The following is a 24,897-nucleotide window of genomic DNA, read 5'->3' as shown; positions in this document are numbered from 1 at the left end:
AGTCGAGCTGAGTGGGGCTGTTGGAGTTGCATTTCGACTACAACCGCGCTGAACCGTGCTGGCTGGAAGTGGGTGGACACATTGGGTGGAGTTAGCGAAAGTGGGTGGACGTCACGTGATGTCGTTAAGCAGCGCAAACAGTGACATCAGTGATCTTTTAAGCGGTAGTCTCACAACCCGAATAGTAAACAATAAACATGGAGGACATGGAGTCGTTAGTGTTGCTGGTCTTGGTGCTGTGGTTTGTTGTCACCGACAACGCCAACAGATACTGGCAAGAGCGTATAGATGAGGCGAGGCGCATAAGGCTCCAGAAATTCTCGTAATTCGTAATTATTCTTCTTCCGGGTTTGCGGTGTTTACAGATCCCAGCGTGCTCGCGGGGCGTGTGTGGGCATGTGAGGACACTCCTCCTCACCAATCAGTGCACAGGGGAGTGTCTCCTCATGCCCCCAGCCTCACTCGGCTCGGTTTGGCTCGCTTCAGCCCCACTCCAAAACCGTGCGAGTTTTAGGGGCTAAGCAGGGCTGAAGCGAGCCGAGTCGTGCTGTTTTTTGGTAGTCGAAACGCGAGCCGTGTCGGGCTGAAGCGAGCTGAAGCGAGCTGAAAAAGGGTAGTGGAAAAGGGCCATATGTGTCAGCCCTGCAATGACCTGGCGACTTGTCCAGGGTGTACCCTGCCTCTTGCCCGTAGTCAGCTGGGATAGGCTCCAGCTTGCCTGCGACCCTGTAGAACAGGATAAAGCGGCTAGAGATAATGAGATGAGAAGAAACAGTGAAAAATAAGAAAATCTTCAATTTTATTGTTCAGTGTAAAACATAGTATCAAACAACTGTATATTTAGTCTATAATTTGGAAATTGGAACAGTCTTGACAACCCAACTTCAATATTTCTTAAACATTCCAATCCAAAGAAAACAGTCTTATGAATTTGGACCAGCAATTCAAGCATCTCCCATAATCCCATTTCAGTTTTACCTTTCAGCATCAATCTAACATAACTTGGTTTAAATTTTGGTCTCCCAGTGAAGCTGGTTTGGCATTGACTAGGAGACCAAATCTGGCCACTGGGAGACCAAATGGTAACTATGTTAAAAAATGCTCTGTTACATCTCTTCAGAAAAGTTACCATCTCTCTTTACACTGCTTCCCCAAACTCACAGGTTTGGTTTGGTGCTGTGTTGTGGTTATATTATAATAATCAAGTCGTGCTTTATTGTGTACGTCTGAGCCGCCGTAGAAGGCCACGCCCCCTTTGCTTTGGTCGGGCGCTTTGATGAAGCGGTGCGCTCTGAGATCCGCGCGCACATGGACACTGACGGGCACTTCTTTAACCAGCGCATGAACGAAAGACGCACGTGAACCGGAAAGCTTAGAAGTTTTGTTTTAATCTGGGGGCACCAGGAATTAAAAATAAATAGATAGATAAATAAATAAATAAAGGAAAGTGAGAAGCGTGGGAGTGTTAGAGCAGAGTTCCACAGCTGGGGAGCACTCGGGCATGTTCTCATAAAGTCTACACCTTATTCAGGGCAGCTGTACTCCCTCTGTGCTTAAGGTTTAAGGATGGTTGATAAAGGGCCCTTACTGACCTCGGCTATCATCTTCTACCTGTCCATTGGTGCTGCAATCTTCCAAGTGCTTGAGGAGCCAAACTGGAAACTGGCAGTGAGTCAATACGATAAGCAGAAGGAGAAGATCCTGAGAGACTACCCTTGCCTCACTAAAGCAGATCTGGACAGGATCCTGGAGGTATGGGATTTTGGAGATCTTGTCTTGTAGTCACAGATTTTTGTTTTTTGTTTTTTCCCTCCCTCTGTGTAAACACTTGATTTGTTGAGTATTTTGTTTTTATAGGCTTCACATGGAATAAGAATTGTGTTGAATCCTCTACTGATGATAAACAATAGCCAGTGTGAGGGATTTATTTATTTATTTAGAAATGTATTTTGAATGAAAAGTTGTCAGTATAAGTACTTTACTGACACAAAAGTGCCAAGAAATTAGAATATTTAGGGTTTGTGTGTGTGTTATACCAGTCAAAGCTTTGAACACACTCATGCATAGGAATTGGAATCAGAATCAGAAAGATAGGAAGGGGTTTGGATATTTCACCTTCTATGGTGTATAACATTAAACGATTCAAGGAATCTGGAGGACTTTCGGTGCGTAAAGGGCAAAAGCGCAAGCCTAAGCTGAACACCCGTGATCTCTGATCCCTCAGACGGAACTGCATCAAGAACCGTAGTTTGTCTGTAGCTGATAGAACCACATCAGAATCCGAATCAGAATTCCTTTATTAATCCCTGAAGGGAAATTCAAATTTGCTACCAAGCTCCTGAATCAGAGAAGAAGTAAACATGCCTAAAAATAGAAGATAAAATCATCTGAAAAAAGAATCAATAAAATACATTTAAATAAGTTCAATAACTTAAGTAAAAGCAAAATGAAGTGACTTTATGTACAACGATTCCTATCTTGCACCTGAGTTAAGGATACAGTATACATGGTAAGACAGTGTACCACAGTTATACAGTGGCATTGTACAGCTTGACTGCAGCAGGTAGGAATGATTTCCTGTGTCTCTCAGTTGTGCAGCGTGGAAGAATCAGCCGTTTACTGAACGCGCTCCTGTGGCTGATCAGCTCCTCATGTAGAGGGTGAGGAGGACAGTCTAAGATTGTTTGTTTTTATTTTGGACAGTGTCCTCTTCTCCAACACCACTGTCAGAGAGTCCAGTTCCATGCCTACAACATGGCCAGCCTTCCTGATGATCTTATTGAGTCTGTTAGTGTCCTTTACCTTCAAGCCTCTGCCCCAGCAGATGACAGCGTCCAGGATGGCACTGGCCACCACAGACTCATAGAACATCCACAGCATCGTTCGGCAGATACTGAAGGACCTCAGCCGTCTCAGAAAATAGAGACGGCTCTGGCCCTTTTTGTGTGAATGAGTGTGTCCAAACTTTTGACTGGTAGGCTACTGTATGCATATTTTTTTTTACATATTTCTTTATTTATATGCACACTATTTTAAACTTTTCTTTTAATCCCTTTAAAAAAAAAAAAAATTCCCTATCTACATTTGGTTCAGTTTAATGTGTTAATAGATTGCGTGAGAATTCAAATGCCTTGAAAGTGAACTAGTACTCAGGCGATACATTCCCCCCCCCCCCAAAAAAAAAAAAAAAATTTTTTCTGGTATTAGATGTTTTACAATAAATTATATTTCTCCATGTGTTATACACGTGCTCTTTGTCTTTTTTCTTTTTTTTTTTTAAGTACCGTGTTTCAACATGTTGTTCAGGAACTCCATGACAGTACATGTGCTGCTGCAGAGCTCAATATTCAAGTATCCAGCAGCAAAACAGGAAGGGACATGCTTACACCCGTTTAAAACTTTTATCATCTCTTATTTGATATGCTCAATGTTTTATTAAGGACAACTATTTGCTAACCTACACAACAACTAACTGCGACGAGCCGCTTCTAGGAACTGCGATTTCTCTTTATGAGATTAAGTGAAGTAGCTCGGGAACTCGTGCCAGTATAATCTAATACATCTTATCTATTTAGTCATGATTTGGCTTTTTGAATAGTTTTATTGTCTGGGTTAAGCCTTCCCATCCCTGTGGTTTCTTTTCTGTCTTTTTTGGCACGATGGAGAGAGAGAAGAGGTTGGTGGTATACAAATGTCACATGTTTAATAACTGGTTCAAGGTTTTTCAAAAGTTCTCTCATTAAGCTTTATCACCGTTTTTGATTCCTCTGGTCAAAGCGGCTGATTTGGTCAATTTCAGAGCGTAAATTTGACTGTGTTAAAAGTGCCTAAGCTGTACTTTTAGGACCACTTTGCTGGTCGAAAATGATGAATAGCTGCTTAAATGTTGTCTGTGTATTCCATTCCAGGACCAATAACACTTTTTTGATATTTTCCTTTTTCCAGTGTTTTGGCTAAAATGTCCGAAAGATATCGGAGGCTAGTGGAATATCAGTAGAGATGCTCTGTGCTAACACACTGTGTTCTAACATTGTAGAACCTTGAAACAAATAGTGTGGCTGCAAATGAAGTGAAGAAATGCTAAAATAATCAATAAAGAAAGAAATGCCACATTTTGGAATATTTCGTAGGAAAACTTGAGTTACTAGGAGTTCTCCTGATCAAGGGCAATTTTGTTGTGTTTTAGATGAATCCATGTCCTTTACTCAATCATAACTCGGATGTGTTTTGTCCCCCCCCATATGTGCGTTTATTAGTACATTGTTTAATTCACTGATTCCATGTCACTGGAGATGTCAATGGACGTAAAGATATTTTTAGCAGGTGTGTTTGAGGATAAGGAATCAAAAAGACATGCAGAGACGTGTTCAGGCCTCCTGATCTTGTTGAGCCATTGAGGACCCTCAAGCGTCTCCATAATTCATGAATCCTTACACCACGCCCCTTTTTCCCAAACTGATGTCCATTCAGAGAGAGGAGAAAAACATGTTAGACCCCCATCCCCCGCTTCACTTCTCTTTTGTCATGGTTCACTGACGGCAGATTGGCTTGCAAGTGAAGGTTGGATATGAGTGGGGGTGTCCTGAGGGCTCCTTTGTGTGACTGCTTTAGACATCTTTCTATAACCAGAAGCACCACATGGCAGCTGGAACGAAGCATATTAAATACGCCATGTAGTTATTAGAAAATGTCTCAAATGATTAGTGTGCTCTAGATATTTACACAACTACAAACTTGGATTTTAATTGCCATTTGGCTTTATGACTTATGAAATTTTTTTTTTAACATATTCTTTTATCGTGCAATATTGAGCAGGCAAATGTATTTAAAGTCCAGTGTTATCTTGAACATATGTAACCTTATACATCGTTTTTAATAGTGAGACTTCATACAGGTGTTTGGTAAGGCTTTGTTTTCCATTAACGCCTGCATTCTTTGGAAATGGCAAATAATTAACCTGTATGGCAGTAGCTGTACACTTCCTTTAGACAGAACGTTCTTGTAAATGTAACTGATCAGTCTTTTATAAGATTGTTACTTAGGTCTGATTAAACCAGAACACAGGAGCTCTTGTTAAAGTTTCACAGGGTCATTACATGGGGAAGAATGGATGCACACAGCCCTCGCAGTGGCAATTCCTTCTCATGTTCTATCAAGATCATTTTCTTGAAGTTGCACTTTTTCTGAAATGGAGAGGAAAACTTGGTATGGTATGCTTCGTATCACTTCCTATTTCTGCTCAAGCAGACTGCAATGTGTAGTGCAGAGATGCTCAGAACAGCTGTTAACATTTACAGCTGTTAACCTTTAACATTGGGTGATGTGTAACGACAAAGCAACCTAGCCATGGATGCCCATGTCCAAATTCCTCTGAAGATCATTAACTTGGTAAAGATATGATCGGGTTTATGATGCACACTGAAACAAACGGTGCCAAAGACCTTTGCAACTATTTTCTGTTATTTCATAATTGACTCAGCTAATTATGTTCTGGAGCTCTGAATCTCCATGTGTACTCAGGTTTGTGTGTGAGATGATACTCTTGTATTCTTCGAATTTCTTCTTACACGTGTCATCTGTTATGGATGTTTTCCTCTTTTGTCTTTGTTACTGAAAAAGTGGTAATTTGCACTGAATTTGGGACTGTTCATACCTGTTGGATTTGACACTTTGGTGACCTTGTGTTAAAGGAGAACCAAAGTCATTTTTAAACTTGCTTTATTTCTTAGTGTTTATTCAATTACGTTTTCGGTTTTACTAGCCTCATATCGTGACTCGTATTGGCAATTAATTGCAATTAAATATTATACTTATCGGCCTAGGGCGGCACAGTGGTGTAGTGGTTAGCGCTGTCGCTTCACAGCAAGAAGGTCCGGGTTCGAGCCCTGTGGCCGGCGAGGGCCTTTCTGTGCGGAGTTTGCATGTTCTCCCCGTGTCCGTGTGGGTTTCCTCCGGGTGCTCCAGTTTCCCCCACAGTCCAAAGACATGCAGGTTAGGTTAACTGGTGACTCTAAGGTGGGGTTTACATTAGACCATATCAGCGGATCATCAGATTAACGTTTTTAAAAACGATTAGCGTGCACACAGCAACGCCAATACACGATTCGCGTGCACACAGCAACGCCAATACACGGATACGCTAATCACATGACTAATTCGGCACGTAAGTTGAAATGTATCAGTGCGGCTCATCGCTTCCTCCTCAGCGGCTGCGCTCCAAATCACTCCGCCCTGAACAGCGAGTGCCCTCTGGAGGGTGCGCACTCCGGCCCTGCGCAGCTCACAGAGCGCGCGAGTGTAGTGCACGAGCAGTGATTCGGGACTGAGCCGCTGTGCACAAGTCACTCACCACTTGCAAGTGGAAGGATGGCAAGCCTAAAGACCATCATAACTACACAATGGGCAGTATTTGCATCAGTATTTGCAGTATTTTCATACTTTTATACTCTTTAATGAAAGGTGATACAAGGCGGAAGTCCGCGCCGTTTTTCAGCAGTCGCGTCACATGACCAACGCCAGCGAATCAGGAAGGTGGATGTCACAGTGAGGTTGTCCAATGACGACGCCAGGTAGAGCTCAGCACAGCATATCCGTGTATCTCAATGTTTACACAGCACCGGATCAGACACGATCTGGATTGAATACGTGGACCCTGGCGGATTCCCGTTTCCCGGCGTTTCCAGGCGTTTTAATGTAAACGGACAGTGCATCCGCGAAGAAAACGAGACAGATACGGTCTAATGTAAACTTGGCCTAAATTGACCATAGGTGTGAATGTGAGTATGAATGGTTGTCTGTGTCTATGTGTCAGCCCTGTGATGACCTGGCGACTTGTCCAGGGTGTACCCCGCCTTTCGCCCGTAGTCAGCTGGGATAGGCTCCAGCTTGCCCGCCACCCTGTAGAACAGGATAAAGCGGCTAGAGATAATGAGATGAGATGAGACTTATCGGCCTATTTGGTTTTTAGCCATGTTGAATTTAGTTCGTTTGGCCCACAGCAGGCATCACTTATCCGCGCAATCTTCACGAGACTTGTGTGAGACTTCGAAATGTGAAGTGTCAGTGCTGCCATTTTGAAAACTGTTTTCCAAACGAAATATTGCACAAAAACAAGTTTAAATGACGATTACTGCCTAATTTTTTTTCAAACTTTGCTGATTGCTATCAATACAAAACAAACTTCCGGCTTCATTACATCAGCATTCGAAAGAGGGCGCGCGCATCTTTTGACAACGTTGGCAGATGTCGGTCACTTTGATTTCCGCTGTACGTTTTACTTCCATCCTACGATGTCTTGCACAGGTCTCAACGAATCTCGTTTATGGCCATTGCTTTGACATATGGACTGATATATTACAGAGCGTATTTCAAACACTCATAACTTGCTATAGCAGCGACAAAATAGCGATCAAAAATGCATTCCGATATTTAATAAAATGAGAAATAGAATTTTGATGATGAAAAATTTGCCTTCAGTTCCCCTTTAAGATCCGTTTTGGGTGGAAGTGGGATCAAATGTCTTGTGATCTGATACTCGAAACATTTCCGAAGGTGGTCAGGGGCCCTGACGGATTTTCCTCAAATGAAGGGAGTTGATTAAAAGTGATGACCTAAGTACAAGAAAAAGCTGTCATGAACTTGAGTACAAGTAGAAAAATACCCAAAAAAGAAAAAACGACTAAAGCAGAAACACACATTTTAATTCAGTTTGATGTATAGGTTACACCTGTAGACACTTGCATGAGCGTATCGAAGAGCAGAAAGGCGTGTCTTCAAGCATCAGTAAACACTGTAGGACGGCACATGGGGTTGCACGTAAAGACGTTAACAAGAACTTTATTGTCTTAAGAAAGCGTCTGAGTAAATTCAACTGCTTGTTGTATGAAATGCTCTGTTATGCCGCTTTTCCACTACCAACGCGGCTGAGTTGGGCTGAGCCGTGCCGTGCTGAGTCGGGCTGAGTCGAGCTGAGTGGGGCTGTTGGGGTTGCATTTCGACTACAACCGCGCTGAACCGTGCTGGCTGGAAGTGGGTGGACACATTGGGTGGAGTTAGCGAAAGTGGGTGGACGTCACGTGATGTCGTTAGGCGACGCAAACAGTGACATCAGTGACCTTTTAAGCGGTAGTCTCACGACCCGGATAGTAAACAATAAACATGGAGTCGTTAGTGTTGCTGGTCTTGGTGCTGTGGCTTGTTGTCACCGACAACGCCAACAGATACTGGCAAGAGCGTATAGATGAGGCGAGGCGCATAAGGCTTCAGAAATTCTCGTAATTCGTAATTCTTCTTCTTCCGGGTTTACGGTGTTTACAGATCCCAGCGTGCTCGCGGGGCGTGTGTGGGCATGTGAGGACACTCCTCCTCACCAATCAGTGCACAGGGGAGTGTCTGCTCATGCCCCTAGCCCCACTCGGCTCGGTTGGGCTCGCTTCAGCCCCACTCCAAAACCGTGTGAGTTTTGGGGGCTGAGCAGGGCTGAAGCGAGCTGAGTCGTGCTGTTCTAAGGTAGTCGAAACACGAGCCGTGTCGGGCTGAAGTGAGCTGAAAAAGGGTAGTGGAAAAGGGCCATTTGAGAAAGAAGACCTACTCTCAACATGCAATTGGACTCCTTACGGGCCAATCTTTTTGTACGTGTTTTGACATTGACTTAGCTTACGAACACTTGATTGATAATGGTGTCTGAGCAACGCCAAAACATCGCATTGTTTTCCTTAATTTTTAGTACACATTGTTTTTCCAAATCTTCACCTATAAAAAGGATTAGTATTTGACTAATTGAATGTTATACTTCATCAGACAGAGTGAACATTAGCAGCAGCACTGTGGGGGGAAAAAAAAACATCAGGAAAAATCCACAGCCATAATAACAAGGCAGTTGTATTTTTAAATCTTGGAATGAAAACTCCAAATGTTTCTATTTGGTCTACGTTAGGTATCTTACTGGAACGTTCTAGGACCTACAAAATGTACAGCTTCATTTATAAGCCTGATCCAAAAGGAAAAGCAAAATCATAATGTAAAAGTACAGTTTTGTCTTTGCAGATTTGTTTAAGCATAATAAATCTCCATTTGAACAACTTTTACAAAGGGTTAAAGTTAAAAGTAAATGTATCAATTAAATTCTCAACTATTTTTAGTGAACATTTATGCAGTGTGATCAGAACACATGCTAGGCGTGAAAGGCTATCTATCTCATCCGTCAATTTCCATCCATCCGTTATCTGTAACCGCTTATCCTGTGCAGGGTCGCGGGCAAGCTGGAGCTTATCCCAGCTGACTATGGGTGAGAAGCAGGGTACACCCTGGACAAGTCGACAGGTCATCACAGGGCCGACACACAGAGACACACAACCATTCACATTCACCCCTGCGGTCAATTTAGAGCCACCTATCCTTGACTTGCAAGTGACATCAAAGCAAAATAGAAACCCGGGTGTCGACCATGTTGGTGGATATACTAATGCGGGGTCAGGCGACATTCCATACAAAACATAGTCACGCGTGCGCAACTCTTTGTTTTTCCACTGCTTTAAGCGTTTTTTTTTTTTTAGCGATGCCATATCTTTGTGCTGTATATGGTTGTGGTCGCAACAGTACTCGTGACCATGACACATTCCGATTTTTTTAGAATTCCGTCCGTGATTCGTAAAGAAGGCGAGGAAACTCTGAGGCTTAGTACGGAGAGGAGATGAGCACGGCTGAACAACATCATCAGGACTGATCTAACAGAGGCTAAACCCAAAACAGTTCATGTTTGCAGTAATCATTTTATCTCAGATGAGATTCAAAAGCTTTCTCAATAATATCATGGAAGAATTTTATTTCCTGTTGCTAGAATTTTGCTATAAAACAAGCGTTCTCTTGTTGTGGTTCACTCGGTTGTTGTTAAAATTATAACACGTATTACCATTTCGCTTCTAGGAGCATCAGCAAAATTATACAATGGAAACAATCCAGACTGGGCACCCACTCAGAAAATGGGCTACGTTTCATCCAAGGTCAGACTTGATTCTTCAGTAGCCAAATCAGATAGAACGCAATATCTGGGTACTCGATGGTCGGTAGAAGCGTTTTATCTCCAGAAAAGCCTGACTTTTTTTTTTTAAAATACTATGGACAGGGCTCTACAGTGCGCACGTTTCACTCGTATTTGCAAGCGAATTTTTCAGCATGCGAACGACAAAAAAAAAACGCGCATTCGTGCGAGGGCTTCTTGCGGCCGACAATTTAGGAAAGCACTGAGCACAGACGCGACGAGTTTAACATAAAATGTATCAAACGTTAAACTGCAAAGTATGTAAATCCAGCGCTGGATAGCCTACCTAATATAGTGTAATGAGTAAGGGTCTCTGCATGCTCTTGCGACAAGGCTTTTGCAGATAGCTTTTCGCAGACAGTTGTAATTTATCGTTGAGCGGGGAGTAATAGGCGTGCGCGATGTTATTCACCGCCACAATGCAAGGGGGCACGAAGTCGCGAAATCGCTAGGAGTAGTTGGTGGGTGTGGTTAGTGGAGTGTTTATCCTCCGGTTACTTATAATGACTAGAACTGGAGTCGTATAGATGTACGTACTTCCTCACTTCCTCGATCAACCGCTCTTCGTGCTGCTCCATCTTCACTCGTGTTTTTAAAAACGGCGGTCGTGAAAACAAAACAAAACAAACCGGGAAAGTAGGGAAGCGGAAGTGCGTGTACAGCGGATGTAGAGTGGACCAATCAGAGCCCTCTTGTCTGTGACGCTGTCTGCGAGGCTGTCTGCGGTGGTCACAATTTTTGGGAGGTGCGCGCAGAGTGTCTGCGAAGGGGGGGGGGGGGCTTCGCAGATGCCATCTGCGACGCCATCTGCGAGGACTGGGTTGTCAGCATAAATTGGCCTTAACGGCCTGTATTGTTGTGTGTGTGTTCTGCCTGCACCTTGCTCCCTGTCTGTAGTTGCGTGCATTGCCTCGGTCTTGCACCTGCGGTGGTTCCCATGGCAGCCGGGGGGGGGAGTGAAAAAGTTACGTTTTTTTTTGCCGTTCTGCCACATCTCTCTGTGATTGCCCCTCTTTCCCACGGTTGTATGTTGTGGGTGTGGCATTAGGTGGGAAAAGTGCTTTTTAGGGATTCATCAGATCATATAACTGAGAGCTGGTTCGGACTGAGCTGAGAAATATATTCGCTATGCAGAGAATAACAGCGTTTTTTAAAAGCAATGATGGTGAAAACAAGAATAAAAGAACGGACGAGGAAGAAAGTGTAGTGAAGAAAGCTAGAACGACGGGAGAAGGTGCGGGAAAATTATATAATGAGATGGAAAGCGCACACCCCAGTGCAAACATTTAGATGGGAACATACAACACAGCAGAAAAACAAATAATATACAGTAAATGGTGCATGTCACAACACAGCAGAAAAACAAAGAATATATATATATACGGGCGGCACGGTGGTGTAGTGGTTAGCGCTGTCGCCTCACAGCAAGAAGGTCCTGGGTTCGAGCCCCGTGGCCGGCAAGGGCCTTTCTGTGTGGAGTTTGCATGTTCTCCCCGTGTCCGCGTGGGTTTCCTCCGGGTGCTCCGGTTTCCCCCACAGTCCAAAGACATGCAGGTTAGGTTAACTGGTGACTCTAAATTGACCGTAGGTGTGAATGTGAGTGTGAATGGTTGTCTGTGTCTATGTGTCAGCCCTGTGATGACCTGGCGACTTGTCCAGGGTGTACCCCGCCTTTCGCCCGTAGTCAGCTGGGATAGGCTCCAGCTTGCCTGCGACCCTGTAGAAGGATAAAGCGGCTAGAGATAATGAGATGAGATATATATATATACAACTGGGCGTGTTGAGTTGCAGATGTTAATTGCACATTAGTTATAGAAACTCAGTTCAGCTACAAAACTCAGGATATTGCACTGTATTTGGTATTGCATTGTATTGGGTATGGATGTAAAAGTGTAGAAATATAAAATATACAAAAGCTATAAAAACTAAAAAGTTGCTCTGTGAGGTTGCACTGTAATAAGTATTGCACTGTATCAGGTAAGTGTGAGAATATTGTCCTTTTAGGTCCTTGTTGGTGCATTGTTGCACCTGCCAGAAGTGGCATCAGTCAGTGCATGTAATTAGCCTTTTTCACATTACGTCACTTGCAGAAGAACCTCGCATCCGTTTTCAGCCTTTTGAATGGAAGAAGAGGCGGCATGCTAATCTGCTGGCTAACAAGTAGCAACCATAGAAAGTCAGTAAACTTCCTTTCCAAAACAAGGCAGATAGGTGACTGGAATGGTCGCTAACAATACATAATGATAAACAACAATGCACAATATTATTATCAGTCTTATCTGTGAATGACACAGTTTTGTTAACATATGTTGCCGCCGTATACCTCTTCTTCCATTCAAAAGGCTGAAAACGGATATGAGTTCCCCTGCAAGTGACGTAATGTGAAAAAGGCTAATTGTTCAAGGTGGTTATGGCCTGTGGGGAAAAAAAATGTTTTTGAGTCTGTTGGTCCTTGCTTTGATGCACCTGTAATGCCTGCCTGAGGGCAGCAAGTCAAAGAACTCAGAGCCAGGGTGGGAGCTGTCCTTGATGATGTTGTTAGCTCTGCTGAGCTCTGCTCTCTGTTTAGCTACTGTTTGTTCATTCATTCAGTTGTTCGTTATTCATTTGTTTGTTCATTCGTTCATTCATTCATTCTCAATTGAATTTTGCGTTTTATGTGTTGGTGTGTCTAAGGTTTGCGCTGCAATAAACCTTTTAAAATGAAAACCTGCTTGTGCTTGTGCCCCCATTTTTTTCCCTGTGCTCCTAAAATTTTTAACTTAGGAGCACGTGTGCTCCTGAAAAAAAAGTTAGTGTAGAGCCCTGACTATGGATCAAAACCACACACACACACATCTATCTTCTCTTTGTATTGAATCTTCGCTCGACCGTTCAAATTGTGGTAATACTGAGAAAATTCAGCATTGTTTATAGGCACGCTTTCAGCAGCTGCCATCCTAGTTGCTTTGTATATTCACCATCTTGGCGGACGCTCATGACGTAGTGCATTTTGATCACGTGTAGCTGCTTATCCTGCACTGCATTGTAAAAGAAAGCACAACTTTATTCATCACGCGCTTGTGAAATTTCCTCTCTGCATTTAACCCATCTGAAGCAGTGAACACACACACACGCATACCCAGAGCAGTGGGCAGCCATGCTAACAGCGTCCGGGGAGCAGTTGGGAGTTAGGTGCCTCGCTCAAAGGCACCTCAGCCCAAGGCCGTCCCATATTAACCTAACCTGCATGTCTTTGGATTGTGGGGGAAACCGGAGCACCCGGAGGAAACCCATGCAGACACGGGTAGAACATGCAAACTCCACACAGAGAGGCCCCCGTCGGCCGCTGGGCTTGAACCCAGAACTTTCTTGCTGTCAGGCGACAGTGCTAACCACTACACCACCGTGCCACCCATCCGTCAACTTGCATTCAGAAAAGTTGATCGCAGGTTTAAACAGGACCAGAATGTTTTTCACAACTCCTCAAACAGAAAAATTCATGGAAAAATGTTTTCCCTGCAAGCATTGAAAAGTGTATGTATGTTTCTGGGAACTCTTTTCTTCTTGAGATTAATATACCGTAATTACCTGTCAGGAGTGGAATCAGTGTAAATTACTAACATAATTGGATCTTGAGCCTGACCAGACCTGCTGTCTCTAAGCCTGGTGCATTGGCGCTATACAGATGCAAACAGAAACGGTCATTTTAAGAGCCTTCAATAAGAAGCTCATTGTGGTGGTGATGATAGAAGATGCTGCTTGAGGGTCGTTTTGGGAAACTGAAAATGTAACGCTTCAGTAACGTTCCTGTTGATATGGAAGCGTTATGATTCAGACGAGTCTTTCCAGAGCAAACAGAGCAAATGTAGTGATTTGGACGATTTCATTTCTCTATACGTGGAAAAATGAGCTTGTGCACAGTCAGCCTTTTGTTTGGCTGACTCAGTGGCTGACTGCTCATATTTTCACAGCCATAATGACAGGACGGCAGCTGATGATTGTAGTGAAATTGGACACTTTGGAGGGGGTGTGTGCGCATGCATGATGCGTGTATGAGCCTGAAATTGTCTTAGTTGTCAAATTTGTGCACCCAAACTTATCAAGATCAGGGTCTAGTGTATGATCCAATTATTTCAAAAACTGGAATTGACACTCTCTTCTACCACATTTGCAGTTAAATTGTTTGCATTTCCAGCAGTCTGCTCCTCTTAACAGCTGTTTGGTTTTCTTAGGCACTTTGTGCTCTCCACACACCGAGGAATCTAAAACTGCTCATGGTTTTGATCCCTCAGTCATGGAGTCAGCCCACCTGATAACAGTTGGAGTTTGTCATTGTGGTTTTGCCACATGCTGTTTATCAGTAGAGGCACTGCACTGCAAATTGCCCATGCTGGAGAACTTTCGCTTCTCTTGACACAAGTTTGCTTTGATATTTACTACTCTAATACTAAAAGACCTGGAAAAGACTGAAAAACCCCTGGTGGAAATTCAAAGCTTTGGTGAAACTCTGACATGTCCTAAGCTATAATTTCTAAAAGCTACAGGCTTTCCTGAACTAAAACCTGTTTCTTTTTTGCATGCATTTCAACCAGTAGTAGAGTTATGTAAGGACTAAAACACTTTGTAGCATGTTGTTGTAGGAAAATAATCTACAACAGGATGGTGTGATTCCACCCAAAGCTAAGTAGACGGCCGTTACCACCCCAAAGTGGATTGTTTTCATATAACGGCATGTTCCGATTTGTTATTACACTTTTGACAACAGTTGTGATTTTTTAAATTTATTAATGAACGGCACTTTGTGCTTTTTAGTCATTTACAGTGTCTTGCAAAAGTATTCATCCCCCTTGCTGTTTGTCCTGTTTTGTTGCATTACAAGCTGGAATTAAAATGGATTTTTGGGGCACTAGCACCATTTAAATTACACAATATGCCTACCACTTTAAAGGTGCAAATTGTTGTTTTATTGTGACACAAACAACTAAGATGAAAAAAACGAAATCTGGAGTGTGCATAGGTATTCACCCCCTTTCATATGAAATCCCTAAATAAGAGTTGGTCCAACCAATTCACTTCATACGTCACATAATTAGTTGATTAAGATCCACCTGTGTGCAATCCAAGTGTCACATGATGTCTGTATAAATCAACCTGTTCTGGAAGGACCCTGACTCTGCAACACTACTAAGCAAGCAACATGAGAACCAAGGAGCTCTCCAAACAGGTCCAAGACAAAGTTGCGAAGTAGTATGGATCAGGGTTGGATTATAAAAAATATCCCAAACTTTGCATATCCCATGGAGCACCATTAAATCCATTATAGCAAAATGGAAAGAATACAGCACCACTACAAACCTGACAAGATAAGGCCCCGCCCACCAAAACTCACAGACCGGGCAAGGAGGGCATTAATCAGAGATGTAACAATGACACCAAAGGAGAACACTGAAGGAGCTGCAAAGATCCACAGCAGAGATGGGAGTATCTGTCCATAGGACCACTTTAAGCCGTACACTCCACGCAGTGGGGCTTTATGGAAGAGTGGCCAGAAAAAAAGTCATTGCTTAAGAAAACGCGTTTGGAGTTTGCCCTACAGCATGTGGCAGACTCCCCAAACACATAGAAGAAGATTCTCTGGTCAAATAAGGCTAAACTTGATCATCTTGGCCATCATGGGAAATGCCATGTGTGGCACAAACCCAACACCCTGAGAACACCATTCCTACAGTGAAGCATGGTGGTGGCAGCATCGTGCTGTGGGGATATTTTTCATCTGCAGGGACAGGAAAGCTGGTCAGGACTGAAGGAAAGATGGATGGCACTAAATACAGGGCAGTTCTGGAGGAAAACCTGTTTGAGTCAGCCAGAGGTTTGAGACTGGGACAAAGGTTCACAGTCCAGCAGGACAATGACCCTAAACATACTGCTAAAGCTACACTGGAGTGGTTTAAGGGGAAACATTTTTAAATATCTTGGAATGGCCTAATCAAAGCCCAGACCTCAATCCAATTGAGAATCTGTGGCATCACTTGAAGATTGCTGTACACCAACACAACCCATCTAACTTGAAGGAGTTGGAGCAGTTTTGCCTTGAGGAATGGGCAAGAATCCCATTGGCTAGATGTGCTAAGCTAATAGAGACATACTCAGAGACTTGCAGCTATAATTGCAGCAAAAGGTGGCTCTACAAAGTATTGACTTTGGGGGGTGAATACCTATGCACACTCCAGGTTTCTGTTTTTTCATCTTAATTATTTTGTCACAGTAAAACAACAATTTTCACCTTTAAAGTTGTAGGCATGTTGTTTAAAGCAAATGGTGCTAACCCCCAAAAAATCCATTTTAATTCCATCTTGTAATGTGACAAAGCGCGACAAACACCAAGGGGGATGAATACTTTTGCAAGACAGTGTATAGTTACATTTTAATATTGGACACCTTTGACACCACAAGTTAGCTTGTGGTTTTACTGAGAGAAAGTGGGGTGTAAATCCTAAATTTCTTCATAATGTGATCCTACATTGATTCTTTTCACCAATGATATGATGATTTTTAATACTTCAAAATGTGTTGCAAAGCAATTTGGCTTGATACTGGGATCTGCAGTCGATTAGAAGATGAAATTCTACACAACCTTCAATTTTTATGAAGTCAAGTACAAATAAAATACTTGAGCACTTTTTATTGGTAAATGTCTAATGCAGTAGACCAGCACTAAACGAGTAGCTACTTCTCTTTTTAAACTGCAGTGACTACCGTGTTGCAGTTTAAAAGGGGTCATGAACTGTCAAACTTGCCTCGAGAGCCATACTTCTTTAGTGTTCTGCCTAATGGCAGGTCCAAGTTTCTAGGGAAGAATTACAGTCGTTGTTTCCTGTTGCCTTCTGCTGGATTATACTAGAGGTTTTCTCCTCTCAACCATTCTTACACACACCCTACTGGAAAGTGCAAAGACCTGTCCATAAATGTTAACGGTCTCCTTACAGAAATCTTCAGCTGTATCACCTCACCTATCACCTCATCAAGCATTATACCTTTTCTTTTTGTTAAATCACTGTAAATGTTCGCTGGATGTGGGTGGAGCACAGAGGACGGCAGGACAAAGACTGAGTTCGCAAAACAGTTTTATTCTCACTTTTCAGCGGAAGCGGTTTTCTCTCTCAGACACACACACACACACACATTCCGGTGCTCGGGTTGTAGAGCTCCTCTGCTCTCGCTCTCCCTCCTTAAATAGCCCGGTTTACTGGGGAGAACACACACAAAACATAGATTAATCACACTCAGGTGAAGCGATTCTGCCACTTACCTTCCCCAACTCCGCCCTCCTGTCACAGACCGGTGCTTGACCACGCCCCCGCTGCCACATACCCCCACCGCCCGACTCAGGCCGGGCGCCCGTCCGGCCCGCAGCCGACTCCCCCCCCCCTTGACGGGAGAGGAAGTCCGCAACGACCATCTGCGCCCCCGGCCTGTGGACCACCTTGAAGTTGAAAGGTTGGAGCGCTAGATACCAACGGGTGATCCGCGCGTTGGCATCCTTCATGCGGTGGAGCCACTGGAGGGGCGCGTGGTCCGAACAGAGGGTGAAAGAGCGCCCCAGCAGGTAGTAACGGAGGGCGAGGACCGCCCACTTGATCGCCAGACACTCTTTTTCGATAGTGCTGTAGCGCCCCTCACGCACCGACAGCTTCCGGCTGATGTATAACACTGGGCGATCCTCTCCCCCCACCTGCTGGGACAAAACGGCCCCCAGCCCTCTGTCCGACGCATCCGTCTGTAACAAAAAAGGGAGAGAGAAGTCAGGGGAGTGTAACAGTGGCCCCCCACACAGTGCAGCCTTTACCTCAGAGAAAGCCCGCTGGCACTGCTCCGTCCACTGGACCGGATCTGGCGCCCCCTTTTTAGTGAGGTCAGTCAGCGGGCTGGTGACGTCCGAATAATTAGGTATAAACCTACGATAATAGCCAGCCAGCCCCAGGAACTGTCTCACCCCCTTTTTGGTCTTGGGCCTCGGGCAGGCCGCAATTGCTGCGGTCTTATTAATTTGGGGACGCACCTGCCCGTTACCCAAGTGGAAGCCCAGATACCGTACTTCCACCCGCCCAATCGCACACTTCTTCGGGTTGGCAGTGAGCCCCGCCCGCCTCAGCGACCTAAGGACGGCCCTCAGGTGTTGCAGGTGCCGCTGCCAGTCATTACTATAAATGATGATGTCATCCAAGTAAGCGGCCGCATAGGTGGCGTGGGGCCGGAGGACCCGGTCCATCAGCCGCTGAAACGTAGCGGGCGCCCCAAACAGCCCAAATGGAAGTGTGACGAACTGGTGTAAGCCGAACGGTGTGGAAAAGGCCGTTTTTTCCCGGGATAATGGAGTCAAGGGGATCTGCCAATATCCCTTCGTCAAATCCAGTGTCGAGTAAAAGCGAGCCGTGCCTAGTCGATCGAGCAGCTCATCAATACGAGGCATTGGGTACGCGTCAAATTTAGACACCGCGTTGACTTTTCTATAGTCCACACAGAACCGGACCGAGCCGTCGGCCTTGGGAACCAAGACCACCGGGCTGCTCCAGTCACTGTGGGACTCCTCGACAATGCCCATTTCGAGCATGGCCTGAAGTTCTTCCCGAACCACCTTTTTTTTGTGTTCGGGTAATCTATAAGGACGGCTACGCACTACCACCCCCGGGGGCGTCTCTATGTGGTGTTCTATGAGATTGGTGCGACCGGGCAGGGGCGAGAACACATCCGAAAACTCGGCCTGCAACTGGGCGACCTCCGTGAGCTGGGTCGGGGAGAGGTGGTCTCCACAGGGGACCGGAGAGGTGCGAGATGCCAATGACCTTTTTTGGACCTCCGGCCCCAGCTCCGCCTTCTCCGGAACTACCGACACCAACGCCACGGGGACCTCCTCGTTCCAGAGCTTCAGCAGATTGAGGTGGTAGATCTGTAGCGCCCCCTCCCTGTCCGTTCGCCTAACCTCATAGTCGACGTCCCCGACTCGCCGTGTGACCTCGAAGGGCCCTTGCCACTTGGCGATTAATTTGGAGCTCGACGTGGGCAGCAGGACGAGTACCTTATCTCCCGGAGTGAACTCTCTAAGGCGCGTGCCCTTGTTGTACAGGCGGGTTTGCCGTTCCTGGGCCCGCCGCAAATTCTCCTGAGTTAAGTGGGTGAGTGTGTGGAGTTTTGCGCGCAGATCCATAACGTATTGAATTTCATTTTTGCTCTGCGAAGGTCCCTCCTCCCAATTTTCCCGCAGTACATCTAAGATGCCGCGCGGCTTACGCCCATATAATAATTCAAACGGGGAGAACCCCGTGGAGGCTTGGGGGACCTCTCGCACTGCAAACAACAAGGGTTCGAGCCACTTATCCCAGTTACGTGCGTCCTCACTTACGAATTTTTTGATAATATTCTTGAGGGTGCGGTTGAACCGTTCGACTAAACCGTCCGTCTGTGGGTGATACACGCTGGTGCGGATCGGCTTAATACCCAGTAGCCCATACAGTTCGGCCAGTGTTCGTGACATAAACGAGGTGCCTTGATCAGTCAGAATCTCTTTCGGGATTCCGACCCGGGAGATGACGTGGAAGAGGGCCTCTGCAATACTACGTGCGGAGATATTGCGAAGAGGCACCGCTTCCGGGTATCGCGTTGCATAGTCCACCAGAACCAATATAAAGCGGTACCCTCGTGTTGACCGATCTAATGGCCCGACGAGATCCATCCCAATTCTTTCAAACGGGGTCTCGATTAATGGTAGGGGGCGCAAAGGCGCTTTTGGAATGGCCGCGGGATTAACTAACTGGCATTCGCGGCACGCCGTACACCACTTACGGACGTCGCCGCGAATCCCCGGCCAATAGAACCGGGCCATTATCCGGGCGAGTGTTTTATCCTGCCCGAGGTGTCCCGCCATGGGATTAAAGTGAGCCGCCTGGAATACCAATTCCCGGCGGCTCCTTGGAATTAACAACTGGGTGACACGCTCCTTCGTCTGAGTGTCCTGCGTCACTCGGTACAACCTATCCTTTAAAATGGAAAAATAGGGGAAGGTCGGGGTGGCGTTCGGCTGGAGCGTTTGACCATCGATTACTCTCACTTGGTCAAACGCGTGTCGCAGAGTTTCGTCTCGCGATTGTTCCAGTGGGAAATCCGCGAGGGATTCCCCAATAGAAAGAGGAGGGGCCGGGGGCTCCTCACTCTGTCGCGGAGATGACGTAGACGGCTCTGCGACCGCAGCTCCAGCCAAAACGACACCGGGACCCCCACCCGCTAACCGGCAGGACCCACTCTTTACTAGGTGTGCCATCAACCCCCGGAATCCCGGCCAATCAGTCCCCAAGATCAAAGAGTGGGTAAGGCGAGGATTAACCGCCGCCTTTACTATGGATTTGTCCCCTCTGAAATATATGTGGACCGACACCAACGGGTAGCAGTGAACATCCCCGTGCACACACAACACCTTCACCCCTTGTGCTCCCCCCAATGCCTCGTCTTGCACCAGGCTTTGGCGGATCGAGGTCTGGTTGCAACCCGAATCCACCAACGCCTGATATGTCGCCCCTTGTACACTTACCGGTATGCGATATGCTCCGGCCTGATCGAGGCAGCCTCTGGCGCGTCGGGGATCCGCACCACCGCCCCCACCTCCATCGCGACACACTGTTGCTGCAGGTGGCCCGGTTCCCCGCAGCGCCAGCAAACCGGCCCGGGCCTCCCCTCTGCAGCTGTGGTTTGAGGGTCACTCACCTGAGGGGGGGGAGAGACAGACACAGAAGGGAGAAACGGGAGGGCACCACGGGTGCGGTGGGCCGGCTGGGGTGGAGCCGGCCCCCGCCTCCGTGGTGGGGGAATGGGGCGAGGACGGGACACGGGAGGAGGGGGAAGAGAGAGAGAGAGAGAAGAGGAGAGAGAAGATGACAGCCGTTGTCCTGCCGCCGGGACAGCCGCCAGATGATCCTCCGCCAGTCCTACGGCCTGATCCAGCGACGCCGGGCGGTGGCACTGGACCCACTCCGCGGTTCCGGCGGGTAGGCGGGCGATGAATTGTTCCAGCGCCACCTGGTCGATGATCCCCTCGGCGTCGCGATCTTCGGCCCTCAGCCACCGCCAGCAGGCGTCCCGGAGCTGCTGGCCGAACGCGAATGGGCTGCCGACTTCCTCCATTCGCAGCGCGCGGAAGCGCTGGCGCTGCTGCTCCGGCGTGCGCCCCACGCGCTGGAGGACAGCCCGGCGAAGGTCGGCGTAGGCCAGCCGGTGGTCGGCGGGGAGCTGTAGTGCGGCTAACTGCGCCTCTCCCGTCAGGAGGGGGAGGAGGCGCGCCGCGCGCTGCTCCACCGGCCACCCCGAGGCTTCGGCGACCTGTTCGAACAACGCGATGAACGCCTCGGGGTCGTCCTGCGGGCCCATCTTAGTCAAGGTGATGGGAGACGGGCCCGCGGCCGGTGCGCTGGTGGACCCCGCCGACGCGAGGAGGCGCCGGAACGCCTCTCGGTCTTCCTGTTGAGCCAGCACCAGGGCTTCGAAGCGCTGCTCCTGCTCCTTCCGGAGCGTGACGAGAGCCTGGTGCTGGCTCTGCTGAGCCGTGGCGAGGGCGTGGATCAAGTCCGCGAACGGGGAGGATTCCATGGGGCTGCAGGACAGGTGCTCCACGATCCCGGGTTTCGGCACCACTGTAAATGTTCGCTGGATGTGGGTGGAGCACAGAGGACGGCAGGACAAAGACTGAGTTCGCAAAACAGTTTTATTCTCACTTTTCAGCGGAAGCGGTTTTCTCTCTCAGACACACACACACACACACATTCCGGTGCTCGGGTTGTAGAGCTCCTCTGCTCTCGCTCTCCCTCCTTAAATAGCCCGGTTTACTGGGGAGAACACACACAAAACATAGATTAATCACACTCAGGTGAAGCGATTCTGCCACTTACCTTCCCCAACTCCGCCCTCCTGTCACAGACCGGTGCTTGACCACGCCCCCGCTGCCACAATCACGTTTTTGAATCCCTTTATTAGCCTTTATGTAGATTGTGCACCATAAACATCCCTGTGAATGAGTTACTACTATAGAAACAAGTGTTGCCAGGCAAAACAAACCTCGCCCGGTAGCACTTATGATGAATATGAAGGAAGATATTGTGAAAAAAATAGGTGCCCTATGGGTACATGTGGCAACTGCTTATATTGTCAGGGGTGATAGCGTTCCGGCGCCGTGCCGGATTTCCGGCGTACCGTGGCTGGGGGAAAAAAAAATCTAGTTCGCCCATTGTCCTGTGTCATTCTGAGATGCGCAGATAGACAGTAAAGGGAATTCACATGATATGGAACTAGTGGGAAAAAAGTGCCTCCGGGTCTAATTCGTGCCGTGACGGCACTTTTTTCCCACTAGTTCCATATCATGCGAATTCCCTTTACTGTCTATCTGCGCATCTCAGAATGACACAGGACAATGGGCGAACTAGATTTTTTTTTTTTTCCCCAGCCACGGTACGCCGGAAATCCGGCGCAGCGCCGGAACGCTATCACCCCTGTATTGTAAATAAAATAGTTTTCTGATCCCATGTCCATACAGTAAATATAGCATGTATACATACATACTCTATGAGGCAGTAGCCACAAAAATGAAGCGTAATTTAAAAATCACAGAAGTAAAATATACCAAGTGTCTGTACTTTATATTATTCGACTCTTACCTCTTACAGTTTTCGAAACTGAAACCCCCGAACCAAGACTGACACACACACACTGCTGCCATGACGGAAACTCTTATTTCCTGGAAATGGCCCAGTGCTAGAGCTCAGTGGAACACACTTTCCCTCTGTAATAAGCATAAATATGTCTGAAAGTGATCTTTTTAGTCTATTTATTACGAATGGTGAACCAAATTGTATACACTCACCAGCCATTTTAATCGTAACATGTGTATGCACATGCGCAATCGTTACGTTCTTACAGCACGATGACGTAGTGGCTAGCGCCTCTATATGAGGCAGTAGCCACAACAAGAATGATTTTGACTGTTTTGGTGATGAGCAGATGACCCTCAAAATGCTGGAGGTTCTATTTGAGACCATTGCCTATCTATCCTGAAAATTTCATGAAGATTGATCCAGCCGTTTTTCCTGTAATATCGTTAACAAAGAAACCCGCTCGAAAACAATGCTTCGCCCCGCTTACTCCGTAGCAGGCGAGGTAACTAATAGTCAAAACTGGTTTTCGAGAATTCAGCTACACTGTTTTTTATAAAGAATTTCTGGTTAAAATGAAAAAGGAGAATTTTGTTTCAAGGTTTTGTTCTTACTGTGGTGCAGGAGCATTGCAGATATTTTACTGATTACAACCTGAATTGATTACGTAGTTGGTTCATTGTGGCAGATCACTCTCTCCAGAACCTCTAAAGCCTGATGGTTACTTTTGGCCCTTTTCCACTACCCTTTTTCAGCTCACTTCAGCTCGCTTCAGCTCACTTCACCCCGACACGGCTCGCGTTTCGACTATCTAAGAACAGCACGACTCAGCTCGCTTCAGCCCTGCTCAGCCCCCAAAACTCGCACGGTTTTGGAGTGGGGCTGAAGCGAGCCAAACCGAGCCGAGTGGGGCTAGGGGCGTGAGCAGACACTCCCCTGTGCACTGATTGGTGAGGAGGAGTGTCCTCACATGCCCACACATGCCCCGCGAGCACGCTGGGATCTGTAAACACCGTAAACCCGGAAGAAGAAGAATTACGAATTACGAGAATTCTGAAGCCTTATGCGCCTCGCCTCATCTATACGCTCTTGCCAGTATCTGTTGGCGTTGTCGGTGACAACAAGCCACAGCACCAAGACCAGCAACGCTAACGACACCATGTCCTCCATGTTTATTGTTTACTCTCCGGGTTGTGAGACTACCGCTTAAAAGGTCACTGATGTCACTGTTTGCGCCACCTAACGACATCACGTGACGTCCACCCACTTTCGCTAACTCCGCCCAATGTGTCCACCCACTTCCAGCCAGCACAGTTCAGCGCAGTTGTAGTCGAAATGCAACTCCAACAGTCCCACTCAGCTCGACTCAGCCCAACTCAGCACGGCACGGCTCAGCCCAACTCAGCCGCGTTGGTAGTGGAAAAGCGGCATCAGTGATGAAACGAGTTTTGGCAAGCAAGGTTTTAGATATTTTTAAGTCAGACTGACTTTTTACAACCATGTTTGTTAAACTGGCTCCTTATTTCATGTGACTTATGCAGGAAGTTAAGATTATAGCAAATAAACATTTTGACGTGGCTGTTTTTGCCAAACCACTATGTGGATGGATGGTCTATATATATATATATATATATATATATATATATATATATATATATATATATATATATATTTTTTTTTTTTTTTTTTTTTTTAAGCAATTGGTGACGTTCTACCAGATTTGTCAGGTTCTTCTTGTTCCTCATTTGGTTTCTTCTCTGCTCTCTTCCCTTTCTCTCCCCTTTTCTCCAGCTCTGACCCTGAACTTCATAACCAAAATGTGTTTTTTTGAAACAGGATTAAATTATATATAGAATATAAAATGTATTTGAATGGCTGTTCATGTGTTTGTCGTGGCTCTTAAAGTATATAATGTGGAAAAAGTACTGAAATTCCTGTACTTTCTGTGCAGCACATTTGCTTAAAAAAATGCACTTTTATTTAAATTCTTTGTTGCCAACCTTGAAGGACTGAACTGACTGGCACAACACAGATAAGAGAATAAACGTTTTAGCTTTACCATTAACAGCACAATCATTACTCACAGGCCAAACAGGGACTATTTGTCTTGATACAGGCACTAAATCGTTACTGTTCTGTTGTACTTTCCATTCTTAACTAAAGCTGCCTGGAACATTCCAATCACCA

General features: G+C 46.2%; 1 protein-coding gene across 1 annotated transcript in view; it reads left to right on the top strand.

The window, feature by feature from the left end:
- The first annotated feature begins 1,283 nt into the window (after positions 1-1,283).
- The window catches only part of kcnk5a (potassium channel, subfamily K, member 5a), a 58,932-nt gene continuing 35,318 nt past the window's right edge, over positions 1,284-24,897 (top strand). The window contains exon 1 of the mRNA XM_060934708.1: positions 1,284-1,752. Within this exon, the coding sequence (XP_060790691.1) occupies positions 1,567-1,752 (186 nt within the window). The 5' untranslated portion in view covers positions 1,284-1,566. The remainder of the gene's footprint in view (positions 1,753-24,897) is intronic.

This window comes from Neoarius graeffei, chromosome 11 (assembly GCF_027579695.1).
Source record: "Neoarius graeffei isolate fNeoGra1 chromosome 11, fNeoGra1.pri, whole genome shotgun sequence".
Classification (NCBI taxonomy): Eukaryota; Metazoa; Chordata; class Actinopteri; order Siluriformes; family Ariidae; genus Neoarius; species Neoarius graeffei.
This window is presented reverse-complemented; position numbering and strand designations above follow the sequence as displayed.